Raw genomic sequence first — 12,477 nt, forward strand, 5'->3', positions numbered from 1 at the left:
TCACCCTGTATACTACCTTGACCTAATACCTAACCTTGAGTTTTAGGGTCTAATAATGATGCAGCTAAATGTAAAGGTTTAATAGTATTCAAATGTCTTTCTTTAAATGTATTCACTATTATTTTCTCTTCTTTAATAGACATAAGTGAACCTGAGAAGGAATCACAAAAAGTATTTTTAATTTCATAAAATGCATCAAATACATGGTTAATTGTAATGCTGTCGCCTTCTAAAATTGTTATCCATTTTACTATAGGGTTCATTATATCAATAAGCTTATCAACTTTAGCCCAAAATACAGCATCATCTAAAATCAATTTTTTTTCGTTTCAATCCTAACATAGTAGAGCCAACTGCATGAACAGCTAATGTTTGTAATGACAATTTACATACTTTCATGGAAGTTAAACAAAATAAATTTGAACCCCATCTAGTTTTGACTGGGAGATTAAGCGTTTTGCTGAAAAGATTAATTGTTCTTATTGAATCAAAATGAGCATTTAAAATTTGACTTTTCTTAATTGTCTTAACAACATCAACCACCTCAGTTATAAATGTTGAAACACCTTGACATTTTAATAAATCACTAATTATTAAATGTAGTGAATGAGCTATACAGTTCAATGATACAATATGTGGAAATTTGTCTTCAATTGATTTCCTAGCCTTTAACATATTTGCAGCATTATCTGTTATAATATCAACAAATTTTCTATTGTCATATTTGTTTATAACCTTTTCAATTTGCTCAGAAATATAATCAGAAGTGTGATTAAAATGTATTGTTTCTACTGATGAAATAAAATATGGTTTTGGTGAACAAATAATAAAATTAATTATACCTTCATTGCGGATGTTTGACCACCCATCACACTGCAATGATAAGAATTTTGACTGAGCTATTTTTGTTTCGACAATAGATTTAACTGTATTATATTCATTTTCCAATAATGAAGTAGACAATGTTTTTCGAGAAGGAAGCTGTAACGATAGTCTCAGGAATTTGAAAACATCAACCCATAATGGGTGCTCAAGCATTTGCAATGGGCAACCGCTTGCTATAATTGCTCTTGTTAATTTTTCATTTTTCATTTGATATAATCTAGAAAATTAAACCAATATAGAAGTTTGAATATCACACAACTAAGTATTTATAATTATTTAGTATGGCTTATTATATAATACAATTAACTTTTAAACAAATCTAATTATTTCTTTGTAATTTGTAACTACCTATATAATTTTCTTGTTAGTTTTGACAATATTGGTAAGATTGTATTTGCAAAATGTTAATAACTTTTTGATCAATACATTATGTTTAATATTTTATGATTCAAATTTATTTTTATAGCTATCATAACTACTGTAAAGGTATTAAAAATATTTGTATAAACTGTAATATAGCCAGTATAGGTACCTACAATTTGTACATTCGTAATACTACTCCAATTTTTTTTTTTTTTTATTAATTTCTAGTTACTAAATAAAACTATAATTTAGCTACCACATTTGTATTTACCTGATCAGAAGTATCCATTTTATCAATAAAACTCAAAATTCCTTTCTTCGTATTTCTTACTGTTAAATTCGGTTGAATAACATTTTGTACTATACTGTCTATACTGTCTTGTCTTGATGTAGATGGCAACATTTCATTTTCAACAGTTTTAGAGGCATCCATATAATTTTCGTTTATTTCTGATAAATTATCCATATCATCGTTATCTTCTATGATATGTAATTGTAATGTATGTGTATCTTTAGCTGGTTTAATTTTCTTTACAACTTCGGATGGGCAATTTTTACAGTTTTTTATTAAATGCAAGGCATTTTAGTGGCATTTTTACAAGAATATTGAAATTTGCAAAAACAGCATTGAAATATCTTTTTGCCATTTACAATTTTTTCTTGGTAATATGACAAATTTTTTTTTACCACCAGCCATTTCAATAGACAATTTGATTTGCGCCAAACAAATAACGTACTTTATACACTAATTCGTACACTAGATTTAAACACAAAAAGTTATTAACAGAAATGTTAAAACGTTTGTGAAGTGTAAAACTATAAATTTAACTTACTACTATAGTAACAAAAATTAAAAGTATAAAACTATGTAAATGGGAAATACTAAAATGAAATAACGATACTTCTATATATAATCAATTATAATCTAATATAATGCTTATCAATATTATATCAGTCAACAAAGCAGTTTAGCCAATTGATGTGAACAAAATATACTAGTTCTCCAATTCGATTTTTCGATTTTTTTTTTTTCAATATTCCCCAAGGAAATTTCCCGAGAGGTCGGGGAATATTCCCAATGGCACATCACTAGTGGAGAGTGAGACAACAACAGGCGGGGCCTGGTCGTGTTTTTATAGAGGTGGAAATAACGAGACGGTCGCTGCGCTGCCGCGTTAACAAAATAATATATTATACAAAAAATAATAGTGATATACTCCGTTCAGATTAAGATTGAACCGGCGGCTCGACCAAAACACGTTTTTTCGCGCATTTCGGACATCGGTGGGAGCGTATGCATGGCGGCCAGCACCGGCACCGACGATCGACGACGGCCGGCGATGACTATCGGCCAATCACAGAGCGCATAGCCATCGCATAGGGGGTCAGGGACTGTTCAGCGGCAGTGTTGCCAATTTAGCTATTTTATAGCTAAAACTAGCTATTTTCAGTGGGAACTTAGCTATTAAATTCAGTGACTAGCAGTTAGCTACAAGACTAGCAATTCTTTAAGGAATCTTTGCTAAATATAGCTATAATTATAAATATTTGTTATATGTCATAAACATATATATTTATATGTCTATATCACGGACTAACATATTATAATGGACTGGAAACGACAAGGTGGGCGGGTGACGGGGGACGGCCCGCAAGGTTCCTCTGTTATCATCAACACTCATAATTGAATGTTACCGTGCCTTCGATAATTCAGCGCTGCTGTATCGCTTAGTCAACAATTTTAAATTGACGTTTTTTAATTCAGCGCAAAACTACGCTGCTTGTGATAGATAGCGTCTTTTAATTCATAACAACCTAGCGAACCAAACAGCGTTTTCAGCAGGTTTGAGATATGCTGGTTAGATGCATCATTGATAATTACCGATAACACTATATTGATAACACTATGTTTTGATTTTACCGCCAAATCTTAAATTGTGGTATTGATACAATATCTAAAATACAATCCGTCTTTGCGCCAAATGTATTAATAATCATTAGTCAAATATAACCGGTGAAAAATCAACTATCACATTATATTTAATACGCATCTATGTGTAGTGGTCAGTACATACCGAATACCGGGTAACAACTTAATTTATAATATTTAATATATTATTATGTACTCCTGAATCCCGCTTCTCGCTATAATTTTCTTTGTGTATTGTTTCTTTGATATTATAACTTATAACAATTAACATTCTGCCTTTAATTTTAAATACCATCGTCCGACGCTAACATTACCTACATTAAAATGGCGTTGACATTTTTGAGTTTGGTGATGAACCCCAACAACGAGCCCGAGTATAACGAAGATGGTACCGAAGTCCTTTGCAAAGTAATGGATCCAGGTTAGTAAAACTAAGTACAAGTATCCTAAATATATTATGGAATAAAGTTCATGTTATAATAAATATATTTTCGGTTAGGTAGGGTGATTTTTTAAAAATCAGCGGTGGCTGTCGTGGAGTACGGACGTGTTTTGTGTCGCTCCTGCGTAACATCGTTTTTCTAATGGAAATAGTGTTCCGTTTTTGTGCGCCAGGTACTAATCGACGCAGAATTAAACCCTGAATCGAATGGTACAACCCGCGCGAGAATCGGTTGAGCCGTCGCCGAGTTAACTCAATTATAGTGATACACACGTGTATTGTGCTACTGTGTTACGCAGTTTTCCGTTTTTTGATAAAAAGTGCGCGTTTGGGCCGGTGTCGCTTTCGAGTCGGCCTGACTAAGACCCGCCGCACCCTCCCGGAGGGTTCGGTGCATCGCGCGTCCACCTCGGACCCTCAGGTGCCGAGGAAACCTGCAAGTTAAGTCTCTGCGCCGCCGTGAAGTTTGCGGCTGAAGTACAGGCGCCACGTTCGCGCACGGTGGCCCAAAAGGAGCGTCTGGAGAAGACAAATCCAGGGACACCTTCTCCGACGAGGTCCGACGAATAACGGGTGAGTTACCAAGCATTTAAGGTCCCCCCTATGCTAATACACGGCCGCCCAAAGCCGCCCGGGTGAAAACGGGATTCCCGGCTAAACAGATGTTTCCGCGCCGGGGAACAGCTGTCGTCACGTGATCGAAGACGGGGAACAAGCGTCACGGTGTGAAGAACCGTCGCGGCAAAACCGACGGCGACAAATCGTCCCCGGCGGGATTTTTCAAAATTTCCCCCACCACGGAGGTGGACGTTTTTGGCTTATAACTCAGTAAATAATCGCCGGAGAGGAACGGGGTAAACGGCAAAGCCGTTTCCCAGGGGAAACGCTTACATTCCCCCCATCGGGAACATAAGCCCCAACACCCCCCAAAACAGTTTTTTGACCATAACTCCGCCGGATTTGATCGGAGAGCTTCGGGAGAAAATTTTTGCCCTCCCAGAATCCCCTGTCCTGCCAGGCCCGCTGCGGATACGACCCCGAAGACCCGACCCCCCCCTAGCCCCCCCAGGGGCCGAGCTAGGACAGGGGACAGCGTAACAGCGACTGATACCTCCGGATTCATTATACTGTTACGCGCACCCGAGCCAAGGCGGGGCCGCGACACCAACGAAGGGGGAACCTGACCCCCTTCCCATACGACCCAGGTCGGGTGCTAGTATGGACCCTGTCAAGTCCACGCTCGCGGACAAACTTATTGCCAGCAGTAACAAGGCCCAGTCGGCCCAGCCAGTGGACGGGCTGCTGACTGAAACGTCGGAGGAGCGTCTACGTGAAATGGTTGACGCGGCGGAAAGCACGGAAAAGGAGTGGTTTGACAGAGTGGGCAGAAGGCTGAACACCGCACTCGAAGCCGTGAGGGATGCTAAAAATGTTGCAAAACCGGTGCAGACGGCACTCGCTGAAGCCATGAACGCTTTCAGTCAAGCGAGAAGCGCACGAAAGCAGCGCCAGAACGTGGCGGAGAAGCTGCAGGACGCAGCGAGCAACGCGGGGCCCCACGCGTCAACCACGGGTGCTGTACAGGCCGAAGACGGCAGCATAAAGTTGGCAAAAGAATTCAGCTCGCTGAGGGACGAAGTCGGCGAACTCAGCAAGGTGGTGAGAGAACTAGTGGACAAAAAGCCCTCCGACCGGGGGACCAGCAAAGAACCTATCATCCAGGAAAGCCAGCCCGGAACATGGACAGAAGTAGTTAAGCGAAACAAAAAGGCGAAACCCATGCCCATCGGGAAGTCCGATGATCGCGCAACCGCCCGGCCTCGGGTGAGAACGCGCCCGTCATCGATCCTTGTAACCGTCGGGGCTGATGAGTTCCCGGAGCTGTCCAAGAAAATTCGCGGCGGGGTGAACCACGATATCATTGGAAATAGTGTGGTAGGCATGCGTCAGGCCAAGTCTGGCGGCCTGCTAATTGAAGTCCGCGGTGACCAGACCCAGATCGAAGCTGTCCGCGCCGAAGTGGCGAAGTCTGCGGGTCCCGAGACCGAGGTGCGCACCCTACAACAAAGGGCTCTGATCGAAGTTCGCGACCTCGACCAGTGGACCAGCTCCAAAGAGGTTCTCGATGAAGTGTGCAGATCCACCGGTGTTGGCCAGGAGGCTGTAAAAGTGATAAGCCTAAGAAAGAGATTCGGCGACTCCCAGATGGCGCTGGTATCCCTCCCGTTAAGTGACTCGCGTGGATTGGTCAGCTCCGGCCGACTGCTGGTTGGCATGGTCAGCTGCAGAGTTAGGATGGCTGAACCAAAAGTCAGGTGTTTCCACTGCCTCGCTTACGGGCACACGTCGAAGGCATGCGATGGCCCGGACAGAACGGAGTGCTGCCGGCGCTGTGGAGAGACCGGCCACAAGGCGGCCAGTTGCAGTGCCACTGACCGCATGGTTAGCGCCTTTGCAAGGGTCCAAATCTATGTCAAGCGCTGGATCATATCGCTCAGGTGGAGCGACGGAGGACCTAAGCACACCCAAATGATTTGTGTTTTGCAAATAAACGTCGGTGTATGCAGGGCATCGCAAGAACTCGCGCTTGCGACCGCCAACGCAAAAGAAGCAGATGTGCTAATAATCTGCGAGGAACACCGCGACCGCGGGGAGGACAATGGATGGTTCCCCGACGCGAACGGCAGAGCAGCCATCGCCGTTCTGAGCAGCATCTCGGTCGATGCAATCGGCCAGCCAACGCCTGGCTTCAGATGGCTGGAGATAAAAGGCTATAGGCTCTACAGCTGTTACATTTCACCAAATGTAACATTTTTGGAGTTCGAGGCCTTCTTGGTAGGGCTCGAAGCCAGCGTGAGGACAGCCACCGGACCTGTGGTGGTGTCTGGTGACTTCAACTCCAAGTCCCCGGAGTGGGGCAGCCCCAGGGAGGACCGTAGAGGACGAGCCCTGGCGGATCTAATCGCAGCTCTAGGTCTCGTCGTCCGGAACGAGGGTGGCCAGCCCACATTTGTTAGGGGTGCGTCGGAGTCGCATCTCGACCTGACACTGGCAACGCAAGCGGCAATAGGAAGTATTACGGATTGGGCTGTAATGGAGGAAGAAACTCTGAGCCTACATAGGTACATTTGGTTTAACATAACCACCACTCGTGGTCAACAGCGAGAGCAAGCAAAGAAGGGCTGGGCGTACAGCAAGTTTGACCACCAGAAGCTGAAAGACAAAATGCACAGCGGGGCACCAAGCCCTCCCATCGACGCTCCCAGCATGTGTAAACAAGCCGTCAAATGGCTAACTGAAGCATGCGATGCATGCATGCCCCGCGTCTCCGGGAAATCCAAGAGACGCCCAGCGTTCTGGTGGAACGACGACATTGCGGAACTGCGTGTGTCAAGGCAAGAAGGTCGTACACCCGCAAGCGCAAGAAGGCAGGCGAAGCCGGAAGTGCCAGGGAAAAGGAAACTTACAAGCAGCATAGGAAAACACTGTCGGTGAAAATAACAGCTGCCAAAGATAGAAACTGGAACGAACTATGCGGCCAGGTGGATGGTGACCCATGGGGCACCCCATATAGGATAGTTATGAAGAGGCTGGCTCGTAGAAAGCCAATACCAGGACTCGAAATCCCGGGCCGCCTCGACTCGATAGTCGACACGCTCTTCCCGCGCAGGCCCGCAACCGGGAGAACGATTGCAACGGTCAGCGAAGAGGAGCTCCAACGCGCACTCTTCACAGAGACCGAAGTAAAAGCGGCAGCACGGGGCCTACCGAATGGGAAGGCACCCGGACCGGACGGCGTACCTAACGAAGTACTCAAGACGGCAGTGGGAGCGCATCCGCGGTACTTCAAGGAGGTCTTCAACGGATGCTTAAGAAGTGCCTGCTTCCCGCCGGAGTGGAAAACGGCAAGACTCGTGCTGCTACACAAGCCAGGTAGACCACTCGACAACCCGTCTGCATACAGACCCCTGTGCATGCTGGATACGATGGGCAAGTTATTCGAGAAGCTGTTAACGCAGCGACTTCGAGAACACCTACGGAGAACGGGTAACCAACCAGAAAATCAGTACGGTTTCAAGGAGGGTAGATCGACACTGGATGCTATGGCGAAGCTACAAACCGTAATACGGAACGCAAACGGTCGTACCAGTGCGTACAATCGATATGTCGGCATGCTGACATTGGTCGTCCAAAATGCGTTCAATAGCGCTTCCTGGACTGCCATCATCAAGGCTTTGGAAAGAACTGACACCCCGAAGTACCTGCAGAACGTTCTCGGTCAGTACCTATCGGACAGGCGCATAATAGTAGAAAGGTCGGACGGCGCGCCAAGCGTAATTGAGATGAGCTTCGGAGTTCCACAGGGCTCGGTGCTGGGACCAGACCTGTGGAATCTAATGTATGACGGACTGCTGAGCATAGAACTACCCGCCGACACGGAGTTGATTGCATTCGCGGACGACGTGGCCATCGTATGTACGGCACAGGTGCCTGCATACTTGAGGAGAGACTCGGCAAGGCACTCAGGATGTGGTGACTTGGATGACTAACAACGAACTAGAACTGGCCCTGCACAAGACCGAAGTCATCGTCTTCACCAACAGGAATGTACATAACTCAATGACCGTGGAATTTCCGCCGCATAGTTTCGCGTCAACCAGCTGTGTCAAGTACCTCGGGGTCCAGTTCGACCCAAGGCAGCGTTTCTTGGAACACGCCAAATTAGCGGCAAAAAGAGCGATGGAGGCAGGCAGATGCCTCGCCCAGATCCTACCCAACCTCAGGGGTGCCAAGCAGAGGACCAGACGCGTGCTGTCAACGGTGGTGACATCAAGGCTGCTCTACGGAGCACCTATCTGGGCCGAAAAAATGTCAGTCAAGGCAATGGCCACAATGGAGTCGGCATACAGAAGGACGATGCTGAGGGTCGCCTGCTGCTACAGCACGACGTCATATGACGCGGCCGCTGTGGTTTCCAGCATGCCCCCCCTAAAGCTGCTGGCAGAAGAAAGGAGGAGCATCTTTCTGGGGACCAATAAGGAGGTTAAAAAATGAATATACATCATAAACTAATAATTTGTTACCTAGTAAAATAATTAAATTAATTTCTGAATTTATTAACAACTGTTTAATTAGGTACCTAATAATAAAGGAATTCAAAATTATTATATACCTAACAAGTTTATTGATTTTCATTTTTCAGTATAAATTTAAGGAGTTTCAAAAAATTCTAATAATATAAAGTTGAATGTAACATACTAACATTACACTATTTTAAATAAGCAATTATAAAATTAATTTTGCAAACCGACTTATAATAAATAAAATTAAAAAAGTATTTCAAAAATATTTAAATTCATGCCAAGTGTTTGTATTTGTTCTTAAATACTTTTTGAATGTATGTATTTGTGTTTTGTAGGTATCTTTATTAAAATGCAATTTAAACGTATCTTTTACAAAACTGGGCCAAGTTATGACTATGAATAAAAAATCTACCTAAAAAGCAATAAGTAATATTTTAAAAAATGCATATTTAAGAACCGGTAAGAACCGGAACCGGAACCCTTATTTTGTAATTTTAAGAACCGGAATCGGAACCGGAACCAAATATTTATTTATTTTAAAAACCGAACCGGAACCAGAACCGAAAAAATCCTTAAGGTTCCAGTCCCTGGTTCAGAAGACGCGTTAATAATTGGAATTTGGATTTCACAGTGTTCATATACCTACGTACTACATGTCTACATGTAGGCAATAGTGAAATACCTATTCGAACACCACATTGTACTGTCGTCGTTACCACTTGAAGTGTAAGTAAGTTTATTTTATATTAAATAAATGTTGTATTTACTATTTTATGGACAATGGACTGCTTCAGTTACTGCAGTTCTAAAGGTTTACTTTCACCACGTAAACACACCTTTATATCTCCTTTATGTCTCCTATTATGCTTTAGTCATTTTTTTTGTCATAAAAACCCAATCTTATAATATCATATAAGGTTGTTACTTTACATAGGTACCTACCTACCTATTTAGCTTATTTATTATTTTTCTTACAAAATTAATCGTCAAGCCGGCAATATACAATAGGATTTATTTAGGTACTGTTTAAATTAGTTTTAGTTATTTTATATTTACATAGATAGGTATTTGGTGCAAGTAGACAATTATTAAACATTTAATATACCTACCTATTTAAATTACAATCATGCATTTTAAACCCTAAATTTAATATTTTATTGATTGGATAATAACTATCAGGCAGTCTTCTAAATAATATTTTTCTAATAGTTTTTAAATAAAGATATAAATATACCATTAACCAAATATTTTAAATACAAGAAAACAAGTACTTTATGAATAGGTACTTTGGTTTCATGCTAATGGCATTAATGGCAACAATTTTTAACTACCAGAGATTATATTATGCTCATGTACCTATCATAGTTTTGGTATTTTTGTTACTATATTTCACATCTATGCTGCCCAGTAACTGGGAAAGACAGCACTTAACTACAAAAATATCAAAAATTAGGTTTTGGTTTATAATGTTACCTATTATATTTTATAAGGAACTTAAACTGTGTCTATAAATACTCTAAGTTATAAGGAGTTAATGACATTTAGTTAAAGCATCAAGACTAATTGTTTTATAAGGTTATATTATCAGTGTTAAGTTTTATTTAGAAAAAAAAACAATATTATAATGATTAAAGGCGGGTAGGTACTCGAATGCTTTACAAGACCGCCTATAGTTTATTTTTTAGGTAAGTACTCTAGAATTTTATTCCTAAACTTGTATAGATTCATATATCAATTCATTAAATTTGTTTTAAGATACCCACCTCAGTTTATAATAAAAATATTCTTCTATGATAGGTTACCAATGTGAAAGTTAATATTTTAATATTAAGTATTTTCTACATAATAGTTTTAGTAATTAAATATATCTAGTAATTTTCTTTTATCACATACATTTACGTATAAAGAAGTAAATGGGGAAAAATAAAAATATAGATCTTAGCCGTAGAACCAAAAAAAACGTATTGCAGATCAAATATCAACAATGACTAGAAGTCTTCAAGCTAACCATCCTAATTATTTCTTCAACTTCTCACGAAAGATATTTGATACACCACAGCTCAGATATGTCTGAGAGTGAATTAATTCAATGTAATAAATTGCCCAATATTTTACCAGATGATCTTATTTCCGATAACCAAAGACCTGCTTTATCTTCAGAACATGAATTAGTCAAAGCGAGTAATTCATTAGAACAATTTATTGAAAATATGAGCTTCAAACTTTAAAATCTCAAACATTTCACTTGATTCAATTTTAATTATATTGAAGGAACATAAATGTTTTCAAGAACTTCCTAGAACTTCTAGGACTGTAATGCAGACAAAACCAATATTAATAAATATTAACAGATATTAATAATATGCATACAGTAGAGCCTGAGCACTATTATCATTTTGGTATTAAAAAAGGTATTGAACGGTATTTACCTAATGAATTTGAAGGATTTGATATTAAAATTGTTATTGAAGTAGATGGACTTCCCATTTCAAAATCTAATTCAAACCAATTTTGGCCTATACTAGCCTATATTAGACCATATAGTGCAGTTTTTCCCATTGGAATATATTTTGGTAAATTAAAACAAAAGATAGCAACCAATTTTTGGATGAAATGTGTAAAGAGGCAAGTGAACTTATCACAAATGGATTAGAAACAAATAATATAGTTTTTAATTTTTCAATTGATGCATTATGCTGTGACGCACCTGCGAAATCGTTTTTATTAAAAAATTTTAATAAAATTAATAATAATTTTATTACTCTGGTTTTTATTCCTATACCAGATGCCAAATAGAAGGAGAATATTTACAAAACAGAATATGTTTCTCATATGAGTCACTTTCAAATTCTTCACCTAAACACAGCCATAATGATTACTTAGAAAAAAATAAAGAAGAATTTCATATTTCAAATGATGTATCAATTATAGCCTCTTTATCTGGAATTAATGTTGTTACTTCCTTTTCATTGGACTACATGCATTTGATTTGCTTGGGCGTAGTTCGTAAACTTATTATGATATGGATTAAAGGACCTGTAAGTGTTCGTTATCCATCTTGAAAAATAAAAGAAGTTTCCACAGCTATGGAAAAATTAAAAGCTCAGATTCCATGTGAGTTTAATCGAAATCCCCGTAGCTTCGACGAAATAAGTCGCTGGAAAGCAACTGAGTATCGAACATTTTTGTTGTACACCGGTTCAATTGTTATGAGGTCAATTCTCAAAAAAGACCACTGGAAACATTTTCTAACTCTTAGTATTTCCATGACAATTCTTTTAAGTCCAGATCATTCAAATTTCTAATATATCGCTCGGAATCTAATAGATTATTTACTTAAACGCTATGAACAAATTTATGGATCCTATTTAATGTCTCACAATATCCATTGTTTAAATTACATTTGTGATGATTATGATATGTATGGTCCCTTGGATTATGTTTCAGTATTTCCCTTTGAGAACTACATGGGACAGTTTAAAAAAATGTTGCAAAAACCTCATAAGCCTTTAGAGCAAATAGTTAAACGCTATAATGAAACTTTTTTACTACCATTAACTGAAAATAAATTGAAACAAAAACAAACATGGACTGGATTACATCAAAATGACCAAATAATTCAAAATAATATAAATTAATTGTAATTTAGAACTTTAAATTTGAAAAATGTGCCACTTAAAACACATGTTGAAGCAGATTCTTATTTCTTAACCACAAATGATGAAGTAGTTAAGCTTATCAACATTATTCGTTCAACAGAAACAAATATTATA

The 12,477-nt window shown here is 39.8% G+C and overlaps 2 protein-coding genes across 2 annotated transcripts; both read left to right on the top strand.

The window, feature by feature from the left end:
- The first annotated feature begins 4,838 nt into the window (after nucleotides 1-4,838).
- LOC103308492 lies at nucleotides 4,839-7,115 on the top strand. Its single transcript, XM_008181927.1, has one exon. It carries the CDS (start codon nucleotides 4,839-4,841, stop codon nucleotides 7,113-7,115), a length of 2,277 nt encoding a protein of 758 aa, XP_008180149.1.
- A 1,125-nt stretch (nucleotides 7,116-8,240) lies between these two features.
- LOC103308491 lies at nucleotides 8,241-8,675 on the top strand. Its single transcript, XM_008181926.1, has one exon. It carries the CDS (start codon nucleotides 8,241-8,243, stop codon nucleotides 8,673-8,675), a length of 435 nt encoding a protein of 144 aa, XP_008180148.1.
- The last annotated feature ends 3,802 nt before the right edge of the window (nucleotides 8,676-12,477 follow it).

This window comes from Acyrthosiphon pisum, chromosome X (assembly GCF_005508785.2).
Source record: "Acyrthosiphon pisum isolate AL4f chromosome X, pea_aphid_22Mar2018_4r6ur, whole genome shotgun sequence".
NCBI lineage: Eukaryota > Metazoa > Arthropoda > Insecta > Hemiptera > Aphididae > Acyrthosiphon > Acyrthosiphon pisum.

Excerpts from the sequence above, each read along its gene's own strand:
- LOC103308492 (XM_008181927.1), top strand. The coding sequence starts at position 4,839 with ATGGACCCTGTCAAGTCCACGCTCGCGGACAAACTTATTGCCAGCAGT.
- LOC103308491 (XM_008181926.1), top strand. The coding sequence starts at position 8,241 with ATGACCGTGGAATTTCCGCCGCATAGTTTCGCGTCAACCAGCTGTGTC.